This window comes from Nycticebus coucang, chromosome 12, assembly GCF_027406575.1.
Source record: "Nycticebus coucang isolate mNycCou1 chromosome 12, mNycCou1.pri, whole genome shotgun sequence".
Taxonomy (NCBI): domain Eukaryota; kingdom Metazoa; phylum Chordata; class Mammalia; order Primates; family Lorisidae; genus Nycticebus; species Nycticebus coucang.
This window is the reverse complement of record NC_069791.1, coordinates 53,946,105-53,969,341: the sequence shown is the minus strand read 5'-3', so window position 1 is coordinate 53,969,341 and position 23,237 is coordinate 53,946,105. Positions and strand designations below refer to the sequence as shown.

At 44.5% G+C, this 23,237-nt stretch overlaps 1 protein-coding gene across 2 annotated transcripts in view; it reads right to left on the bottom strand.

Moving 5' to 3' along the window:
* The window catches only part of VWF (von Willebrand factor), a 167,687-nt gene that overhangs the window by 30,645 nt on the left and 113,805 nt on the right, over positions 1–23,237 (bottom strand). For both annotated transcript variants that reach the window (XM_053554967.1, XM_053554968.1), the window contains 8 exons: positions 14,910–15,130; positions 13,289–13,481; positions 12,736–13,077; positions 10,703–10,902; positions 3,837–3,939; positions 3,359–3,433; positions 1,996–2,100; positions 428–633 (listed from right to left, as the gene is read on the bottom strand). In XM_053554967.1, the coding sequence (XP_053410942.1) occupies positions 428–633; positions 1,996–2,100; positions 3,359–3,433; positions 3,837–3,939; positions 10,703–10,902; positions 12,736–13,077; positions 13,289–13,481; positions 14,910–15,130 (1,445 nt within the window). The remainder of the gene's footprint in view (positions 1–427; positions 634–1,995; positions 2,101–3,358; positions 3,434–3,836; positions 3,940–10,702; positions 10,903–12,735; positions 13,078–13,288; positions 13,482–14,909; positions 15,131–23,237) is intronic.

The window sequence follows — 23,237 nt, the reverse complement described above, 5'->3', positions numbered from 1 at the left end:
ACCAGTTCTGTGATAACACAGAAGTCTGGATGGATGAATGGATGAATCAATAGCCATTAACAAAGGAATAAACTATTCACTGCTTCCTAATTAATCCATGTGACCACTAATCTGTGAATAGCCTCTTTAAAGGTAGGGACCACGTCTTATTCATTATTCGCAGCCTCAGCACCTAACCTAGTAGGTTTACTGTAGGTACAGGGGATGCAGCTCGGTGGAAGAGCATGTGCTTTGCATCGTGGGTTCGTTATAAATACCTCCTGAGTTCACTAAACTTCCCCGTAGGCTGAGACGGAATGCCCGGTGACCACCCACCAAGCTTCATAGCACCTGGCTTGGGCAGGATGGTAGGAGTTTGGGTAGGGGCAGACCTTCGTGAGGTGCAGGTGTTTGTCCATCATCTCAGCCAGAGCTAAGCAGCCCCTACCTTGTCAGGAAGGCAGGTGGTTGTGGTGCAGCTACAGTCGTTGGTGGTGGCTGAGGCCAGGTACCCGAGGGGACAGCTCACAGTGGAGTTGACACAGTTGCAAGTACACTCATACTCATCGCAGCACTGGGTCTCCCGAAGGGTGGGCGTCCGGTGCGGGGGGCAGGAGGGTGGGGACACCCTTTTGCACTCCTCCTTCCTACAGGCTAAGGGGCAGCACAAGGTGAGCCCTGCCCTCAGCAAGGGCTCGCAAGCATTCAGCTATGCCGTGGGGGAACCCTCAACTCAGAAAAATAAATCAGACATACACATGGGTCCTGCTCAGAGCTGGGGGCTACTCAATTATACCCAAAAAGTTTGTCTGCAGAAAAATAAGAACATTAAACAAAATGAGAAATGTGAAGCTCAGAATTCTAATGAGAAGTAAAGGCGGCTCGATCCCCCCTATATAAAGTTGCCATGCACATCTGCAAGGGCGAGGGTCCTTCCAACAACTGATTCTCAGAGGCATCGGAGGGAGAGTTTCTAAGGCCCAGAGAGGCCTGGGTGCACCAGGACCTGGTAAGTACTCATCTACACTGGTGGCTTTTGTGATGCTCTCCCCAGCTCAGGACCTAGAAACACACCCTGCACCCCCCATAATGTGAAATAAAGACTTGTGAAATCCACAAAGTCATTTCACAAATGCCAGATCCCATCCCTGTGTCCTTTGCCTAGTTCCAACTTCCCCTCTACCCCTGAGATCTCACATCTAGGAAGTCAAGTGAGATTCCAAATCAAAAGGACAAGAACTCCATTTGACCTAACGTGGGTATTCTCAGTAGCTAAATGCAGAATTAGGTTTCTTGCCGCGTCTGACTTTAGCCCGATCCCATCCCAATGTAAGTATTACATCACTTGGTGATTAAATATATGTACATACACAGGGGGGAAATCCTATAAATATGTTAGAGAATAGGATCCAATGATGAGGTCGGGCACGGTGGCTCACACCTGTAATCCTAGCACTTTGGGAGGCCGAGGGAGGTGGATAGCCTGAGCAAGAGTGAGACCCTGTCTCTAAAAATAGGATTGTGGCAGTTGCCTATAATCCCAGCTACTTGGAAGGCTGAGGCAAGAGGATTGCTTGAGCCCAAGAGTTTGAGGTTGCTGTGAGGTATGACTTCACAGCACTCTACCAAGAATATCAAAGTGAGATTCTGTCTCAAAACAAACAAACAAAAAAAAGATCCAAAGATGAGGACAAGCCAAAGCAACATTCTCTCCCCTCGATGGTGCATGGGAGGACAGGGGAAAATAAAGATTAGATCTGAGGCTTCCTCATCTCAGCCCCAACTGCTGCTTAACATCACCCAAAATGGAAGTGCCTGCAGCTGTGCCCACACCTGCTACACCTTCCATAGCTGTTCAGGTGTGACATTGACCCCTCTGTTCTAGGTGTGCTCCAAATGCAGATTCAACTAACTAGAAAAATGGAAATGACATGATCTTCTTGGAGCAGGTCCCTGAGAAAGAGGACAGCCTCCCCAGACCAGCAGAGAGAGGGCAAACATCCACAGAGGCCTTACCACAGGTGAAGTTGGGTCTGCACTCGCCGGGGTTGGTCAGAGTCGGCTGAAGGCCACCTTCACAGTGAGGCACCAGGGGCGGGTCACAGCTCACCAGGTCACACACTGAGGGCCAGGAAAGACAGACATCCAAACAGAGTTCAGAAAGGTTACCCTTTTACTACCTGTGAATGGGACCCTATGTTCCTATTCATGGAGACTGCTACTGTTTTAGGTAGATGGTGATTAGAGAGATACAGGGAGAGACAGAGATAGAGAGTTAAAATAGGGGGAGGTAACAGGCGATAGAAAGATAAGAGATAAAAACTAGATAGATAAATATAGGATGACAGAATGATAGATAGATAGGAAATAGACGATGGGTAAATAAAGGAAAATAGATAAATAATAGAATGATTAATACAGGATGACAGCTAGACAGATTCAAGACACAATGAGTATTTTTATCATTGCTCAGACTCCCAGATCTCAGCCAAATCGCTTGAATCTTCTAGGCCTCAGTTTCCTCTTCTGTAAGGCAGGCATTCTACCTTATAGAGTTAGTCTGAGGATTTCATGTGCCTGACACATTGTAGGAACTTACCAATGTCTACAAAATTAGAGGCTTTGAACTAAATGATCCCTCCAGTTCTCTCTACTACTAACATTCTCAGACCTACCTTATAGAAATTATTCTCAAGTCAGATCTCCCTCCCCTGTGGGACTTCCATTTATTTCTGATGAATTTCACCAGCAAAAGTAAATTTCTCTGATTATTTCTCTTTTAGATCCTGGGACTGTCCTATGATCTATTTGCTCTCTCTTGAAGGTTTGCACCACTGTGAATGTTGCAAGCCTGTGCTTTATGTTTTCATCCCAACAATTAATAAACACATCAGACAGGGCAGGGACAAGTGGACTAGTGACTTCCTGCCATGTTGACCCTAATTCCATCAGGTCTGATTCATTGAATTATATCATTTTTCAGGGCACTATTCACGGTGTAGTTTGCAAGCCTGTCATGAAAGCCCCTGACAAACAGCCTGCTGAACTCAAAGTGCCCTACGCATGGCCCTCTCTACACTGAGAAAGGAGCAGGGCAACTGTGGCATGCCTGGGTCTTCAGTAAATCTCTGTAGCCCCCACTGGTCACTCCATTATTTTATTAATGCTCTTAAACCTGACATTTTAAAATGTATGGATTTTTCTAAGAACCAAATCCTATTCTCCAGCGGTAACTCTTTCCATGCATTTCGGGAAATCCAGTCCTCTCGCATCCACCACCTTTTGCACACCTATGCCTGGGACCATGTCTACCTCTCAGCACCCAGAGCATTTCACCTGGAGCTGGGGCCTGGAGAAACCTCCAGGTTGAGGCACGTACCACACTCATACTCCGGGCAGCACTGGTCTGCGTTCTGGCGGAGACGGGCCACTTCGCACGGGCCACATGTGGGAGCTGAAGGAGAATAGCCACAACAGTCAGAAAGATGAAAACAGACAGCCCAGGAAGTTCTCAAAGTGCTGGATTTGGGAAGCTCTCACTCACTGAAACCCAGCACAGGTCTGCCTGCTTGTCCCACAAGGATCCAGCCCTGGGGCCTCTGACAAATGAGTCTCCCCATGTATCCCGGTGACACAGCGCATTTCCCTCCCAAGGGACTCCGAGCACCAAGGTGCAGACAGGCAGACAGGGTGACATCCCAGAGCACTCAGGCTCAGCAGGGGGAGTGCCGGCTGGCCAGGGAGATCAGCTCTTGGCGCTAGCTCTTGGATCTGGTCTGCCAGGCCTGAAAATGGGTATGGTGGCCTTGCAGGAGCCCCTCTTCCTCCTGGAGCACCAGGGAGGGGTGGTCTCTCACCTCTGGCCGTGGGGCAGGGCTGTGCTGTGCAGTTGACCTTGCGCCCGCTGAGACACGTGCAGAGCTGGCAGGGCTGGTGGTCTGGGACCCAGGCCTCCAGGAACTGAGGGGAAAGTGAGCTTCAGTGAGGACACAGGATGCCCAGATCCACAGCCAGCTCTCCCTGACCTCTGGCTCAGCTCTTCTCTCCAGGCCCAGTTCCACGGTCATCCCTCCACCAGAGCCACACGGATGCACAAAGGCACGGGGAAGAGAAGGGTGTGAGGTTCTGAGAGGGATGAGGTGGCACCATGCCAGGGGGCTCAGCAAGGAGTCACCACTGAGTTCTTGTTACAGGGAAAAGACAACCCAGGAACTTTCACTGATGCCTTCTCTGCTGGTGGCACTAAAGCCAAGCAAAGTAAGAAAAGGAAGGCTCAGAAAAAAAAAACAAAAAAGAAAGAAAAGGAAGATTCTGATATCACACTCCCCATCATTTCACAGGCCAGAGGAAAAATTAAGATGTCACTTGGGGAGGGGGGATTTTATTTGTTTCTGGACTTAAGGCAATAGGGTAGGAAGAGTTGAGGGGAAGACAGCAAAACTTTTCAAATCGGCACATTGCCCATGCCAGAGTGATGTTAGACACCCGAGGGAAGTCCTCTGGTTTTTCAAATGAGGACCCTTCAGGGTGTAAAGCAACTTTCCCAAAGTCACACACAGCCCCAGGCACAAGGCTTTGAAGTCAGAAACACCTGGACTCCCATATGAGCCACATTCCTCTGTGCCTCAGTTTCCTCACCTGGAAAATGAGGTGCTCCAGCCTGCCTCACAGGAGGGCAGTAAGGAGTAGGAAATGTCCTGACACATGGCGAAGAGCTAGGACTCGGTCTCCCTCTATGCTCAGCCATCAAATCAGAGTGAAACAGAACTAAATTCAGCTTAAATTGTCCCTGAATAAACACATGCTTATCCAATAGCTCAAAGTCCTCTGAAAAGTTCCCAGGCCAAGAAGGTCTTATTTGTTCCATCTGCTTCTACAATTAGCAGTCAGCTCAGAAGAAAAGAGGTCAAAGATCCCCCAGTAAAACACCTTCCCCACAGCGCCCAGCCTCCTCGGGATGAAACCTTCCCATCCTGCCCTTGACATCCTTCCATAAATAATAACAGCTAGCATTGGAATAACGTGTGCCGTGTGCCACTGTTTGAAGGGCTTTCTTTAAATCACTCGTAATCCTAACTGCAAGCCTATGGTGGGGACTTAGTTACTATTGTCAAATGAGAAAGCTGAGGCACTTGCTTGGGGTTGCACAGTCATAGCAACTGAGCTAGGATTTGAACCCAGAATCCATGTTTTTGAACCACTATGCTCTGCTGCTCCCCAGTAATAACTAGCATTAAATATATTCACGATATTTTTCTAAGGGCTTTACATTTGTTTACTCTATTTCACTTACATTAACCCAATCTGGTAAATACTATTATTATTTGTATTTACAAATAAGGAAATTGAGGCACCAAGATAGTTCAGTAATGTGACCAAGTGCCACATCCAGTACTTGAGCCCAGCGTTTTGGCCACAGATGCCCAAATTGCCCCTCATCGATAGACACAGTGCCCACCACGGGCAGGCCCAAATATACTGCCCCAGCCCTCCATCAGCTGATAGTCAACCTGGGGATAAAAGACTCGTCCATAAAAATCTGAATGAGATAGATAAATTGTGATACACGCATGCCTTGGAATACCACTCAGCAATAAAAAGGAATAAACCATGAAGACTTACAACAACATGGATGAATCTCTAAAGCACTACGCTGAGCGAAGGGGGCCAGGCCAAAAAAGGAGTGCGTACAGCCTGATTCCATCTATACAAAATCCCAGAACATATCAATGGATCCACAGGGACAGAAAGCAGACCGGCAGTTGTCCGGGTTTGAGAAATGTTTAGAAAGTAGCATAAGGAGACTTTTGGAGTGATGGAAATTTCCTTATCTGGCTTACAAAGACAGTTGTATGGGCATATATGTACGTCAAAACTCAACAAATTGTACACTTTAAATATATGCTCTTTGTTGTAGGTAAAGCACACTTCAATAAAGCTATTTCTGAAAATGAAAAATACTATTCAGCCATAAAAAAGATGGGGACTTTACATCTTTTGTAAAGATGGAGTGGAAGAACATTCTCCTTAGTAAACAAAGTATCCCATGAATGGAAAAGCAAGTATCCAACGTACTCAATACTAACATGAAACCAACAGATAAACAACTACACGTCCACATGAAAGAAAAACACAATGAAATGCCAGTGGTGGGGGAAGGGGAGTGGATGGGGGGTTGCTAAGCTCTCAGCTAATGAGCACAATGTAAGGGTATACAGCACATCCCCTGGGCGAAGGGCTTAGACTTTACCTAACAAATGCAAACAATGTAACCAAATCATTTGTACCTTCATATTAATCTGAAATTTAAAAATAAATAAATAAAATAAAAAGCTAAGGAGCCATAGAAGTGCAAAAGAAGCGGTCCCTAAGGCCAGATGTTCCAGAGATGTCTCAGGATGCTGCCCCTAGGATGCAGAGGAAGGGTCTGAGCAAAGGGGAAGGTGGAGGAATCGAGGTGGAAACAGGGAATGAAGGCACAGAAGAAGGGATGTTCCTGTGAGCAAGGGGGGACGAGGGCAGGGTGGCCTGGGCATCGTGGGGCTGGGCAGACAGGTCGAAGAACGTGGTACAGGCCATGCATGTCCACTTTAGAAGTCCTCCTTCTTGCAGCAGGCAAGGTGCTATCCTGAAGGTTTGTCAACAGGACCCTGCCTCAGAGAGAGGAGTGCGAGACAACGACAAACCCAGTGACAGCTCGCAGGATGGGAAAGGCCAGGAAGGGAAACCAGAAAAAAGGCTGCAGCAGGGCCTTTCCAGGGCTTCTTCAGGCACGAAGAGACCCGGGGCAGGGGCTCAGGGTGCTGGCCTCGAGGGCTGCGGCAGGCGGATGTGGTGAAATGAGAGTCAAGATGCTTTTGTTTTGTGTATGTTTGAGTTTCTTTTTCCTCTGTTCTTTTTAAATGTGGACCTCGGATATCTAAACTCAAGAATAAATCAGGCCCAGCACATTGGCTCCTGGAATCTCAGCACTCCAGGAGGCTGAGGTGGGAGGATCTCCTTGAGCTCAAGTTCAAGACCAGCCTGAGCAAGAGTGAGACCCTCATCTCTACGAAAGATACAAAAATTAGCCAGATATGGTGGCACCAGCCTATAGTTGCAGCTACTCAGGAGTCTGAGTCGGGAGGATCACTTGAGCCCAGGAGTTTGAGGTTTCTGTGAACTATGATTACACCACTGCACTCTAGATTCTGTTTCAAAAAAAAGAATAACTCATACCCTCCCAACTACCCTGAGATGGGCAACACCAAAAGAGATGACCAAACATAGGCGTTCAACCTCCTTCTCCAGGGATTTGCATTTTCCCAGAAAGCTTAAATGAGGCCTCCCCAAGGCAGGGGACAGAAATAACTGTCCCTGAAAAAGTTGAAAGCTGAGCTTTCAACCACAGGCCTGGCAAGGCTATGCAGCAAAGCAGCCAGCAGGTGGCACTCCCGCACAGGCACAGGCCAACCGCAGGCAGGCCTGTCACACCTGCCGGGTTCTAGGGGCCAGAGAATGATTATCACTGGGACAGAACAGGTATAAGAAGAAGCGGGAGTTAAAGATTTTTAAAAGGTGATTAAAGAACAGTCTACAAAGAATGTGGGGGGTGGGGAGGAAACTGAAGTCTTCAAAGTCTAAGGTCAGAGAAGAAACACAAGCAAGTCATCACGCCCCACCCACCACCAGCCAGAGGATTTGATGGAAGATTCAAATGAATGGGGACACTGAGCACGCTATGGAACAGCAGTGGCTGAGGGAGGGGAGAGGCGGCTCCAGGCTTCGGGGTGATGGGCGCAGTGCTTGCTGAGCTTGTGTTTGTCAGTAGCAGCAGCAGCACAGAGTAAGGGACAGCCTGAGTTCACGGCTCTGAGCTCCCTCTGGGCCTGCTATTTAACCAAAGGCTGACATCTTCAGATCCCATCTCATAAAACAAGCAAGAGCTATGGAAACTAGCAAATATTTTGTCCTTCTGAAGTTACTACAATAGTTTTATGCCTTGGTTTATTACCCTGAATTAAGGTTTTCTAAGCTTTATTTTTCAGTTAAAAAAATTCATTTAATGGAAATTTTCTTCATGTTGGATTTTTATTCTTCCTCGGCTTCAAAAGTAAATGGTGAAAAGGCAGGTGACTGGATATTGGTTTTCATTCATTTGATATATTTTTTCTGAAATAACGGAAACCGGCTATGTTCCCAAAATTAGTTTTTTATTAACTAATTTTATGTGACTTGATTTTTTAACCTGATTTTTAAAAATACATTTGTGAAACCATTTCTGTGTCAGAAATGGTTACACAACTCAAATGCATGTTCTGAGTGTGAGACTGAAAGTGGAAGGGAGCTGTGGAAAGGGGCAAGTGGGAAGTGGTGTCCCAGAGGGAAGCAGGGCCAGAGACACTAAAATGAAAGCCATCAGCTCCCTGCTCTCGGGCCTTGAGGCGCCTAACACTCACGGAGCCAGAACCACAGCAAACATGAGCTTACTTCTCATCACAGAAGCTGGGACAGAGTGGAGGCCATTTCTGCCTCCCTTGGTGAGAAAGCATTTTACAACTCCCAGGAAACCCAGTCTGAAGTTACCACTGGGCGCTGGCCCCACATGTGAAAGGCACACATCATCCCAGCCCTGCCGGAGCCCAGGAGCCAGAAACATCAGGGAGAGGACTATAAGGTTCTGTCGACCCACTTAGAGAATATCACAGAACAGGCAGTTACTTAACTTGGCAAGTTGAAATGTGGTGGTGCAGGTAGGTCTGGGCTCATTGCAGTGCGAACAAATGGGGCCCATTAGGATAAAGGCCAAGAACTAAACTAGAGCAGATGAGACCCATCCAAGCAATATCCTTGACGGATGTCCACAATTAGCTCAGAGTTCTGGAGAGATCAATGGCAGGGCAGGGACACTGTGCGGTGAGGAGTGAACAGGAATCCCAGCTTCATTGCCTCCTGCCATCTGAGTCCCAGGATTTCCAACCATTCAATAGGACTTGTGATAAGACCCTATGGACTTTGGCAGGGAATCAAATAAAAATGGTCCTTTTTTTCCAGCTTACGAAACCAGAGACAGAATAGTGTAGTTTCTATAATATTGTTTTCATTATTCTCCCAGCTGGCCAACCAGCTCTACCATGAGGTCTTCTAGTTGTGATTAAGTACAGTGGTAAGTCACCAGACCTGATCCATTTAGTGATAATGGGCCTCTTTGGCAGTGATGGAGATGTTATGTTTTCAATGATCATAGAACACATACATTCTCCTTTGCTCTCTTATCTCTACCATTCTCTGTAGTATCACTGCCATGGATGAAGGATGGAAATGCTGCACACATTCACATGTGCACAGACCACAGACCCTACAAATATACCTTGTGTCAACTTTGAAGGGATGACTGCAATTTTAGGCCAAGATGGGGGAGTTTGGTAAAGACCCTTTTGAAATGCATTCATCAGCTTCTAAAGAGCTAAAAGAATTGATGTCTCCATGACTACCATGCAAACAAATCAGTCCAAAACAAGATATAGCAAAAGGGCAATTTCATACAGTGGAAGAACAATGTCTTCAGAGTCCATCTCCCAACTCCATCACTTACAAACTGTGTTCATGGGCAAGTTACTAAGTTCCTTAAGTCTCAGTTTTTTACATGGTTTTTGTAAGTATTCAGGAGTAACACAGGATATCCTAGAGTATTCCGTGGAGCCCTAGTCCAAAGAGATGTTACACACACACAAAAGTTCTATGGTCAAATTAGTTTGAGAAGCAAAACCCTCTTAAATAATTGCAGTGTAGAACAATACATTAAAAGCTCTAGGCTTGGCACCTATAGATCGGCAGCTGGGGTGCTGGCCACATACACCAGGGCTGGCGGGTTCAAACCCGGCCTGGGCCTACCAAACAACAATGAAAACTGTAACAAAAAAAATAGCTGGGTGTTGTGTCGGGTGCCTGTAGTCCCAGTTACTCAGGAGGCTGAGGCAAGAGAATCACTTAAGCCCAAGAGTTTGAGGTTGCTGTGAGCTGTGATGCCTTGCCATCTACCAAGGGCGACATAGTGAGACCCTGTCTCAAAAAATAAATACATAAATATAAAAGCTCTAAAGAGTCTTGCAAAAAGGAAGCCTGTTGAACTATGTTTAGCTAGATTTCTTTAGGCTAGCCATAGTGGCTCACACCTGAAATCCCAAGGTGGGAGGATTCCTTGAGTCTGGAGTTCAAGACCAGCCTGGTGAACATAGTGAGACCCCTTCTTTACACAAAATTTTTTTTAATTAATAATAGTGTTCTTTAAACTCACCTAACCATAAGAAACTGTTAACACCCTGCAAAACACTCCTCTGAAAAACATTGAGATAATGAACACATAGTGCTTGGCACAACGGAGGTACACAATGAATGTATCTTAATGAGGCAGACATCGCCATATAAAATATTCCTTTCCCTTTCCTTCTTAGGATCCTATATAATTCTACTTACAGGAATATAATAATAAAAACAATAGTAGTAGTGACAATAATAATGTGGTAACGACACAGTAATGTTTGATCCCACAGATAATACAACATGGCAGACCCGGGCTCTGAACCCAGATCTATCTGGATTCAAAGTCATTATGCAACACTGCCTCCCTATTCCTCAGTGACCTCCCCTTATGAGCCACAGTTGGAAGGGGGCAATCAGTAGTGAACACTGCTCCCTACTGACCCAAAGAGAAGCAGCCCAGGCTAAGCAGCCAGGCTCCTACCTGGTGCTGTACTCCATCCTCACCAACACACTGCGTGCAGGCCTCCTCGGGGACACAGCTGCCTTCTAGCACGACCTGGCCCGGAGGGCAGAAGCAGCCTTCCGAGGGATGGTCCCCACAGGAGCTCGTGTTGCCATCACAGTGTCGGGGACAGCCGCGCTTACAGTGGTTGTACACCAGGGATGGTGGGCAGGACATAGCTGCAGACAGAGGAGTAGGTCACTCTCAAAGACCCACATAGGCCAGAGGGAAACAGGGGTATGGCTGATTCAATGTGTTCAAACTTTGCCAGTCTCCCCATCTTCCATAGAAATAGAACCTTTACCTGGCCATGTGACCATCTAGAGTCTAGATTCTAGACTAAGGACTGCATTTCCCAGCCCCATTTGCAGCTAAGAGCAGTCCTGTGACTGAGTGCTGACCAGCGAGCTGTAAGAGGAAGTGGTATCCGATGGCAGCTTCCAGAATCTTAAAAGACAGCTGTGCATGCCCTTCATCCCTTTTCCCTCCTTCTCCCATCCTGCTGCATAGAACATGAATGTGATAACCAGAGCCCCATCTTGAACCACATAGAAAGAGAACACACTTGAGCAAAGGCTGAGCAAAAAGCCAGAACCCAGTTTGAAGTCCAGAACCAGCTGAGCCACCTGCCTCTGGTCAGCAGTATGACATAGAATTTTACTTCTCTGAACTTGTGATCAAATTTAGTCCTAATTATGTGACCCTGTGTGTTCTTGGTAGGTTTTGTGGTCCTCTTTTTGAAAACAGATGTATTCATTTATTTGGGGGGCTTAGGCAATTCTCTTGCCTCAGCCTCCTGAGTAACTGGGACTACAGGCACCCGCCACAACGCCCGACTATGTCTTTGGTGCAGGTTGGCTGGGGCCACCCTCGGTATATGGGGGTAGCACCCTACCCACTGAGCCACAGGCACTGCCCTAAAATAGATGTATTCAATGCTTTAAAATCTTCTTAAAGTTAAATAAGGAGTCCACTGATGTGAAGAGCTCCCTTAGGAGAGAAGCTAATGGGTGATTCACACCTCCCAACCTGCTCAACAACTTTCTCACGTTCTCATGGTGCCAAGGCAGATGGTGGAGGTTTCCAAGGATTTAGAGCACCAAAAGTTATTCTCTGTGTGCACCGTAAGTAGCCAGGAAATACACAAAGAAATCAGAGGTGATTCTGGTGACTTAGAAGCTAACATTGCCCCTTGATCTGCAGGCAGGTTGAGAGGAGGAAGTTCAGTCCACAGGCAGGTTGAGAGGAGGAAGTTCAGTCCACATGGACTTAGAAAATCAGAGCTCAGGGGACCCTAGGTTTGTCTAGTCCAACTGTCTCTGAGATGCGGAAGCTGAGGTCCAGAAAAAGTAAGAGCACACTGACCTGGGCCTAGGATGCCCAGGTCCTCTGGGCCCAGGTCACAGCTGCTGATGGGCTCTGGGGATAAAACCTGAGACTCAAACATGCTTGTACAATGTGATTTCTCTCAACAGTCAAGAGTTATGTGTGATAACTGAGGATTTCAAGTTCATTGTTCTTTCCACTCTAGCATCCCTAGAGGGCAGGATCCATATCTGATTGATTTTGGCATCCCCTACATTTTAAATGATAAATAAATGCCAAGTCCAGATCTGAAAGCTGACCTCAGGGGGAAGATATCCTGTGGTATTTGTAATTAAGAAGCTTCTTGGTAATCAACTGGCAAGATTCTACTCACCCTTCAAAGTCCTGTTCGGGCAAGGTCTATACTGTGAGTATTTGCTAAAGCGTTGGTACAGTTTAAAATTCAACATGACTAGTCAGACAGTCCTTTGCTGATGTCTGAATGTGTCTAATACATTAAAATCATATTTGAGCTACAGAAATATTAATGGAAAGAATCTTAGTGGGTCCTCACTGGAATCCTAGGTAATACTCCTAGGAAATACAGGGATTTTCATCTCTATTCACCAGATAAAGAGCCAGAGAGGTTGAGTAGCCCCACAGTTACTTGCTCTCCAGAGTTTTCATAAGTCCACAGGGAAACTCACCACAGAAATCAGTTGTCCTCCAGTCAACACAGACGCCACTGGTACGACAGAGGTGTGCATAAGAGGAGATCACCTCACATATTTGCTCCCGGTAGCAACTGTCCTGCTGGCAGATGGCATAGAATGTGGCTGGAGCCAGGACCTTGTGGCACTCAGCAAATGCCGCTGAGAGCAGGACCTGGCAGTGGGAGCTGTCAAGAACAGGGCACTGCTCCTCAGGAATTGGCTGGCAAGTCCTCCCCGGCTGCTGCACAGTCCACTCCTGGACAAGAACTTTCCAGTCCGAGGTGACTGTGCCATCCCTCAGCATAAAGTCATTGGCCCCATTCTCATCACAGATCCCTAGAGAAACAAGAAAAGACAACATTGGCAACTCTGGGTACCAAGTCACTGATGCTGGAGGCTGGCCACTGTCCACCCCCACTAGGGTCTGACCCTTGCTACTGGGTCCTTGACAACCAGAAATAATGAGCATCGCAGAGCCCTCAGAGTACAGCAAGTAAGGTTATAAACGTAAGGCGAGGCAGAAGAGGACCTGAGAAAAGGTTCTCACCACAGAGACCATACATCTTTGAAGCAAAGGTCTTGGGGCTGAGCTGCAATTGGAACTCATTGTTTCGTGGAGTGAATGTGAGGATGTGGCCGAGATGGTTGAATCTGACCTCGTGCATGACAGTACCATAGACGTTGACTTCCATGTTCCCACCCACATAAGGGACAGAGACCAGTCTGCCATTCACAGCCACCTGCCCACAAAAGAAAAAGTTCATCAGTACTCCTAGCAATGAGGAATCCCAGATTGGCTTCGTACCAAAGTTACTGAGAGTCAGGGTGCATTCATCACACACATAACTGCAGTGTGGCCTCAGACCGTGAAGGCTGCCAGCAGGTTGCTAAGATAAAGGGGCTGTACGGAGCTTGATCCCAACTGTTACTGTACTGCACAGGCAGCCATGCCCCTGGAACCTGAAAGCCCGGTGCTAACGGGAACCTTGAGTCTCTGAGAGTCAGCAGGGAAGGGCAACCCTCAAGATGGGCTGGGAAAGTTGCTCTTCGCCAACTCATCAGACAGGGTCTCCAGGAGAACCTAATAGGACTACTTAAAGTCTCTTTGGTGTGTAAACATGTCACTAGAAGTTCTTACATTCTATCTATCTATCACGTCAACCATAGTATTGGCTTGGTGCCTGTAGCTCAACGGCTAGGGTGCCAGCCACATACACCGGGTCTGGCAGGTTCAAACCTGGCCTACGGCTGCCAAACAACAATGACAACTACAACCAAAAAATAGCAGGGCAATGTGGCGGGTGCCTATAGTCCCAGCTACTTGGGAGGCTGAGACAAGAAAATCACCTAAGCCTAAGAATTTGAGGTTGCTGTGAGCTATGATGCCATGGCATTCTACCGAGGATGACATAATGAGACTCTGTCTCAAAAAAAAAAAAACACGAAAACATAGTATTAAAATGTACTCACATCCTGTGATAAATATATAATTTTTGCTGTAAAATTTTTGGAAGGGTTTTTTATCATTCTGATTTTAGAATTTTTGGCTATGAGTTACTCAGTATATATATATAAGACTAGCTATGATCTTTCAGCAATTATTGCTCAGATTCAGGAACTCTTGCAAAGTGAGAAAATCTAGCCTACAAGTTGTCACATAATGAAATATTCATGATTTCAACGTGAACAAGTAAAGAAGTTAATATTATGTAACCTTTTGTAAATGTTTTATCAAACATTTATTTATATCAGTTTTGCAGTTTTCTTTTCAAATTTTGGAGCTATACGTTTTGTATATGCCTGAAATATATTCAAAGGCCCTAAATATTTCCCTTTGGAAAGCTCACAGGGCTCAGGCACTAGGCTCATGATGCTTCCTAGTTGAACATTCCTGGTGCCAATCCCAATTCCCTACCAGTGCCAGAAACTGGCAATAAATTCACAAGTTCACGCTATCAGAAATTGATTCTCTCTTCCAAATCTGGGCCCAGTACAACATAAAATCACACCAAGACAAGGGAGACAGCAATAAACCCCTCATAAGAAGGTAGTGCTCCTCCCGAGTTCCTAACAAGGGCACCAGCTAAAGCCCCCTGCACCAGGTCCCAAGGGCTTCCCTGCAGTTCAGCTGCTGCCTTGCCCTGGGAGCCAGAGAAAGCAGCTCTCACCTCCATGTCACTGTGGAGCTCAACGGAGAGGCCGCTGTGCTTCAGCTCAATGGATTTCATGCAGCTCTGTCCCGCCCCAGGACTGCAGGCACCTTTATGGAGAATCACCTCCAGGTCCTGTTCCTTGTTTTGAAATAGGACGTAAGAACAGCTGCCAGTCAGCTTGAAATTCTGCCCATCAAAGGTCACAATGTGCCGAGTGGAGCTGCCTGTGCACACGCCTGGACAAAAAAGAGGATGGGTGTGACATATCCAAACCCCCATGCCTTCTACCTGCAAAGAAGTAGGTGTGACCAATTTGCACACAAATAAATACAGTTGAGATCTGAATAGGTCCTTTAAGTTATACAGACCAATTTCCTGATTTCTACAGATTTGGAAACTGAGACTCTGAGAGTTTAAAAAGGTTAGGTAGGGAGAGGGAGGGAAGGGAGGGGAGGGAGGGGGAGGATAGGCGGAGGGAGGGTGATTGGTGGGATTACACCTACAGTGCATCTTACAAGGGTCCATGTGAAACTTAGTAAATGTAGAATATAAATGTCTTAACACAATAACTAAGAAAATGCCAGGAAGGCTATGTTAACTAGTGTCATGAAAATATGTCAAATGGTCTATAAAACCAGCCCCATGATCACATTAATGTACACAGCTATGATTTAATAATAAAAATAAATAAATAAATAAAAAGAAAAAGAAAACTTATAAGAAAAAAATGGGTTAGGTAAATAATACTTGGCTATTAAATATTTTCCTGGAGAACATTTAGAAGACAAATAGTATATTAAAGTGTGTGAAATTATAGACCCACACCTCTAAAAAACGTAAATGTGCAATGCAAATGATCCACTCTGTAGGGACAATGCTTTGGCCTAGGAAACAAAGTTAAGTTCCAGGGGTGCTATGACTCGTTGAAATCACAAAAGGTTAAGTCATGATCACATTGTAAAGAACATTCACCTAAAGATGCACGTGTCCTTTCAGCTGCCAAGTGACTAATGGTACGAGTGGCCATGTTGACTTAATCCCTTAAGAGATCACATAGGAGAAATATTTCCAGAGCCAAAATAAATGAATGGGTCTTAGAGCTCCCTCATTTGACTGGATTCCTTCACATAATCAGCAAATTCTCAAAGTTTCCATTAAGAGACCATTTGTGGATATTCATCATTTTACATCTACATAAAATAATTTGGTAAAAAATCCCCACATAGAAGACACCATTACCATAAATAATTTGAAAGTTAATCTTAGACCTAAATGAAGGTGGAGATGAGCTTTCCACACAATTCACGATAACATCTACAGTGGTGGGTAAATAAAAGTTTAAGAACTGAGAGGCTGATTTGGTGGAGCCATGAGGCCCTACTCGAGTCTCCTGCTCACAGCCAGGCCTGGGCAATCCCTACCTACATGGGTGATGGCCAAGCAGAACATCATTTGACACATGGTGAGTCTGGAAGCACCATCTGCCAGAGCTGAGCAGTCCCTCCCATCCCCCTCAGCCCCCGAAGTTCTTCCACTCAGAATTCCCTAAGCCTTTGAGCAGCCAGTCATTTCCAAGTGGCAGGACTGAACACTCTGGGCCTATGAGCATCTGTGCTGCAAGTGACCCATACTCCAGCGATCAACATTCTCAAGTCAGGGAGTCATCCTTATTGTTGTGAGAATGTAAGGAATCACAAGGCAAAGAAATGTTTTAGCTCCCATGTAGCAGGTCACCACGGCCCTGCCCACCACGAGACGAACTGTGACAATGGAATGGATACGTTAGAGCCAAAGGAACTGAGGTTGGATCCTGGTCAGCCGCTTGCTTGCCCTGTGACCTTGAATAAAAGAATGAAAATGAGTTGATGAAAGAAGCAGAGAGAAAGTCACACAAACGTAAGAGGGAAAAAACGGAGTCTTGAAAAAAGAAAAACAAAACAATGGAACAGAAGTCATAATTAAAGATTATAACCCATGAAAAGATGTGGGAAATCAAAAGAGAACCAAATCTGTATATTGAAAGCACATGCCATATGTCTGGAAAAATTAACCCAGAACAGTCAACCCTGAGACATATTATAGTAAAATTAGATTTCAAGATAAAGGAAAAATTTTCCGGGACTCCAGTCAAAAAAGATCAAATAATTTACAAGGGCAAGGGGATTATATTGGTATCAGAATTCTGAATAGCAACATACAAAGGCAAGGCAACAATGGAGCAGCACTTTTCAGAAATTCAATGGAAGAAAGTGTGAATCGAGAAATTTATATTTAGCCAAGGTGCCCTTCTGGCATCAAGGCTACGGAGAAACTTTTAAATATACAAGAACTTATATAGAAAATAAGCTTCCTCCAACTAAGAGATGACGAGGAAATAGTATCAAAACAAACAACTGATATGAACATTTTTATTTATGTAATCCTAGATCTAAAACTAAAACAAAGAAACAGTGGAAGACTAATGTACAGATGTTATCTGCTGTGACACACTAGAAAATGCATCTAGAAAACGGGAGGAGCAGGAGAAGGAATGAGGTAAGGACAGTGTGTTCCATGAGACTCCATGCAGAGGAAACCTGTGTATCCACAGACACTCCGGATCATGTTCACCATGGGTGGGAGAGAAGACTTGTGTGTGTAGAAAGAGGTGGTCAACACATAGAGAAGAGTTTGTAAACATTTTGTAAAATTTTGAAATCAACATTTTGTAAATAAAAGTCCATTTAGCTACAATTTCCCATTTCCCCTATGTATAGTGACTTTGAGGATATCCTCTACAATAACCTCATTGATAGCTGAGTAGACAACAAATAGAAGCTAAAGGATGCTTTTAAAAAATCAACAAACTGAGCAAGAGTGAGACCCCGTCTCCAAAAGAGGTAAAATAAAACCCAGCCAGGCTTGGTGTTGTATTGCCTAATTGGGAGGCTAAAGCAGAAGGATTGCTTGAGCCCAGAAGTCTGAGGTTGCTGTGAGCTATGGTGATGCCACTGCACTCTCCTTGGCAACAAAGTGAGACTGTTAAAAAAAAACAAAAACTGATAAACTGATCAATAAATTATTAAATTAAAAAATAAGGGCCTAAGGGCACTATAGAAAGGTATAATTACAAAGGTAATAACAGGAACAAAAACATAAACCTTCCTAAACACCAAAGAAGAACAAAAAAAACTAAAAAGCAGCCAGGTACAGTGGTTCAAACCTATAATCCCCATCACTTTTGGAGGCCAACTTAGGAGGATTGCTTAAAGTTAGGAGTTCAAGACCAGCCTGGAAAATATAGCAAGACTCTGTCTCTATAAAAAATGAGCCAAGCTTGCTGGAAGTGCCTATAGTCCTGACTATTTGGGAGGCTGAGGTTGGAGGATTACTTGAGCCCCAAAGTTAGAGGTCACAGTGAGCTATGACCAGGTCACTGCACTCTAGCCTGGGCAGCAAAGAGGAAGAATTCATCTCTTAAAAAAATATATATGTATATATAATAAAATTTTTTTTATAAAATATATATGGCTATTTTAAAAAATATATATATAGCCATATATATGTGTGTGTGTAATATATATATATTTTTAAGAATACATACCACATACAAACAAACATAGACTATGACAGAGTAAGATCAAACACAAAAGGCAATAAATGGTAACAGTTTAAGTTGTCTACTAAAACAGAAAGGGTTTCAATTTGGCTCAAAAGCAAGCTATAACTGCATGCAAGAGACTCACTTAAAATTCAGAAAGGCTAAAGTAAAAGGACAAAGACTATCAGACAATATGCAAACAGGGATAGAGATTCTGATGTCACACAAAGTAGAATCATAGCCCCCCAAAAGTGTAAGCATGACTAATAAGTGGATTTTTGAACACTAGAATGTGTGCGATGAAGACATAATGGTTGTGTCTCTGCACCAGACAATACTGTAATGTCTTTTTGAAGCAAAAAGTATAAGAAAGGCAAGGACACGCTGATAGACAAAGTAGGAGACCTCACGCCACTGTCAGTATGAGATAGAAAGAGTCGGGGAAAGATGAGGAAGGATATAGAGGCCTAAACAACAAAACCTTATGAGGGAAAGAACAAGAGAGAGAGAAAGAGGGATGGAGAGAGATCTCAAACTCTACACCCTGCTAATAAAGAATCCACCCTCACAAAAATTGATCATGTATTAGGATGTAAAGAAACCAACAGTAACTTCCATGAAATAGAACTATTAGAGACAACACTCTGATCGGAGTGCAATAAAATTAGAGATTACAGTCTTATTTTTTAAAAGACTTTTACACTTGGAAAATTTTTAATTTATTTTATAAATCATGGGTGAAAGGGGCAAGGCAGACTGATATAGAGCTCCTAAAATAAATAATAATAGTGACAATACTGTATGTCAGACTTAAGGAGATATATTTAAAGTGATCATAAGAAAATTAATAGCACTAAATGCTCCTATCTACAAAAATAAAAGAATGAAAATAAATAAAATTCTCAGTTCCAACAAAATAGAGAAGCATAAAAATAGTAAACTAAAAGAAGTTTCGAGGCGAACATGGTGGCTCACACCTGTAGTCCTAGCACTCCAGGAGGCCAGCACGAGTGGATTGCTTGAGCCCTGACCCTAATCTCTAAAAATAGCCAGGCACCATGGCAGGCACGTCTAATCCCAGCTACTTGGGAGGCTGAGGCAAGAGAACAGCTTGAGTCCAAGAGTTTGAGGTTGCTGTGAGCTGTGATGCTACAGGACTCAACCTCAGGATAACTGAGTGAGAGTCTGTCTCAAAAAAAATTTTTTTAATAAAAATAAATAACAATAAAAGAAATTTCATGGGAAAAAATGATAAAAGAATCAAGATAAAAGCAGAAATTAATAAGGTAAAAAACAACAAACACAATAAATTGAAATCCTGATTTTTTTCATTCACAAAGACAAACCATGAATTAACGTGATCATAAAAAATGCACATATATAAATTAAGAAATGACAAAGGAAAATTACTATTGAAAGAGAACTTTTTAAAAATAGTATAAACAACTACTTTGAAGACCCCTACACAATAAATTTAAAAATCTAGATGAAATGGATACACTTCTAGGTTAAATAATGGTTACCAAAGTTAACTCCATAGATAAAAGGAAAAATCTCAAGTATCAATTTCCATGGAGAAAGGAGAAAGTTAGCAAGAATTAGAAAAAGTTACCCCCAAACAAACAACAGCAATAAAAAAACCACCAAACCCAAATGGAAATTTCACTAAAGTTTCAAAGACTTGATAGTTCCAACACTATAAATTGTTCCTCATCATTAAAAACGAGAAAATTTCTAAAAGCTTTCTATGAAACAAACTTTAAAATTGATATCTTAACCAGATAAAAACAGAACAAGAAAAAAAAAAACTGCAAGTGGGGAGCCAGAGGGAAGATGGCTGGTAGCACCAGAACCTGTCTCCCACCTGGACAACAACCGCACTGGCAGAATTTGTCTGATGCAGTGAAGCAACAGAAACTATCTCCGAGAAAGGCCAGATGGTACACGTACTAAAGAAAGACTTTAAAACAACCTTAAAAATTTTCAAAGAGCTGAAAGAAATTTTTTAAAAATGATGTACTGGGCAGCAGCTGTGGCTCAGTGGGTAGGGCGCCGCCCCATATACTGAGGGTGGTGGGTTCAAGCCCAGCCCCAGCCAAACTGCAACAACAACAAAAAAAAAATTAGCCGGACGTTGTGGCGGGTGCCTGTGGTCCCAGCTACTTGGGAGGCTGAGGCAAGAGAATCACCTAAGCTCAGGAGTTGAAGGTTGCTGTGAGCTGTGACACCACGGCACTCTACCGAAGGTGAGAAAGTGAGACTCTGTCTCTAATTAAAAAAAAAAAAATGATGTACTAATGAAATGGAAATATTAATAGAGAGAAAATGAAAAGAAATTCTGGTATTATTGTAGTATCTGAGTTTGTGACTTTTTTTTTTTTTTTTTTGAGACAGAGCCTCAAGCTGTCACCCTGGGTAGAGTGTCATGGCATCACAGCTCACAGCAACCTCCAACTCCTGGGCTTAAGTGATTCTCTTGCCTCAGCCTCCCAAGTAGCTGGGACTACAGGTGCCCACCACAATGCCCAGCTACATTTTGGTTGTAGTTGTCATTGTTGTTTGGCAGGTCCAGGCTAGACTCGAACCCACCAGCTCTGGTGTATGTGGCTAGCACCTTAGACACTTGAGCTACAGGCGCCGAGCCTTACTTTGTGACTTTAAATTTTTGTTTTCTACATGACTTAAGAAACTAATTCATTTTTTTAAATATTAGTCTATGTTTGGGGAGGCGCCTGTGGTTCAAAGAAGTAGGGCACTGGCCCCATATACCGGAGGTGGCAGCTTCAAACCCAGCCCCGGTCAAAAAAAAAGAAGCTATTAATATTAGTCTGTGTTTTTGAGTATGCAATGTATAAAGATGTAATTTTGTGATATCAGTAACTATAGGGGCATGAGGGTGAAGCTCCAAAGGAACAGCATTTTGTATGTTACTGGAGTTAAGCTGGTATAAATTCAGTGTTATAACTTTAGACTATTAAATGTAATCCCCACAGTAACCACAAAGAAAATGGCTGTAGAATATACACAAAAGGAACGAAAAGGGAACTAAAATGTCTCACCACACACACACAAAAAAAAAATAATTCCACTGAACACAAAGGAAGATGACATGGATAGAAGCTTGAAGAACTTCTGCTACGTGAAGTCAGTCAGTCATGGGGGGAAATTGCTGTGTGATTCCACTCCAATGAGGCACTGGCAACAGTCAGATCCATAGAGACAAAAATGCAAAGGGCAGTTTCCAGGGACTGGCAGGAGAGGGAAATGAGTGTTACTGTTTCATGGATATAGAGGGTCAGTTGTGCAAGATGAAGAAAGTTCTGAAGATGAGTAGTGGTGATAGTCACACAATAATGTGGATGTGCTTAATGTAACTGGAATGTACACTTAAAAAAATGATTAAAAACCATTTTTTGTTATGTATATTTTATTGCAAATTTAAAGAAATCATTTTGAACTCTAGTATACGCAGGAGAACCTAAGACAAAATTATAAAAGTAACTACCGATTTGCATGGAGACAAGATGGCTGACTGAAGCCAGCTTTCCATAGAGGCTCCCATCCAGAAGGAGAGTTAAAGGACAGAAATTTAGCAAGTGACCTGGTGGATTAGAGCTGCACCAAGAGAGAAGGTTGAAGAACGCACATCAACCCTGCTGAGGCGAGCTGCGAACCCTAGGATACAAACAAAAGGTACAAAATCCATCACCAAGTGGATGGGAGTCCCCTCCCCCATGAGTGCCCCACAAACAAAGGAGCAGAGTTCAAAGGTCCTCCCACTACACTCCATGGGAGACACCCTCTAAAAAATGGACCTACCTCCCCTACTAGGGTGCCACAGCGTTCTCCTGACAGGCATAAAACTGTATAAAACTGTATATATTCTCAACCTGCAACTCTGAGTTCCCAGCACTCCCCTCCACTCTCACTCTGAGGTCTGGAGGCCTGTCCCCCAGGAGTCCAGATTCTTGGGTGATTTCTCGAGGGGTGTGGACAGGGCCTAAACTGGAACTGGTCAGTGCTGATTCTGGGGCACAGGAGTGAGGAGAGGATGGTCGGCTGAGAGGGAACCACACTGGAGCAGCGGTGTCCCAAGGCACACAGCAGCAGCCATCTTTTGGGAACAATAGGGCTCACTCCCGGATATTCTGAAGCCACACCCCTTGTCTCCCTGGGCAACCAAAGGAGGCCAGGCATCTACTAAGGTGGCAACGACCACGGAACAGATCTGGGATGGAAATACAGGCCCTGTGAGTAAAGGGTTTGCCTGAGGCGGTACTGGCCTGAGTGGAGTGTGGAGACTAGAAACGCACGTGCAGAGCCAGGAAGTTCCCGGGGCAGGGCTGACCCAGAGGACCGCTTTACTGAGCCTAAGACGCACTCGGCCCTCAGGGGATCGTCAGCCTACAGACAAAGGAAGACAGGAGGCTAGAACTGACAGGTAAGCAAATATAAACCTGCAGGAGCAAAGACGGGGCCTGAGGCGCAGGCTCTGGAAACTCAAAACAGCTTCTCCTCTGCAGAGGAATTTAGCGGGACAGAAACAAATTCCCGCCAAGTTGTTCGGTTCTGTTCTGTCAGTGACATCAATCAGGGGCGAGGCTAGAACTGAGTGAACAACCCCAGCCTCCATCAAGCACCCGAGGTTGTCAGGCCTCACCTCCCCCTGCTAGATAGAGGCAGAGCGCAGCGGCCTGGCTGAGCAGAAATAGATTTCCTTGTACTTCAGGCAGGTGCAAACCCCTGGAGTATCTATTCACTAC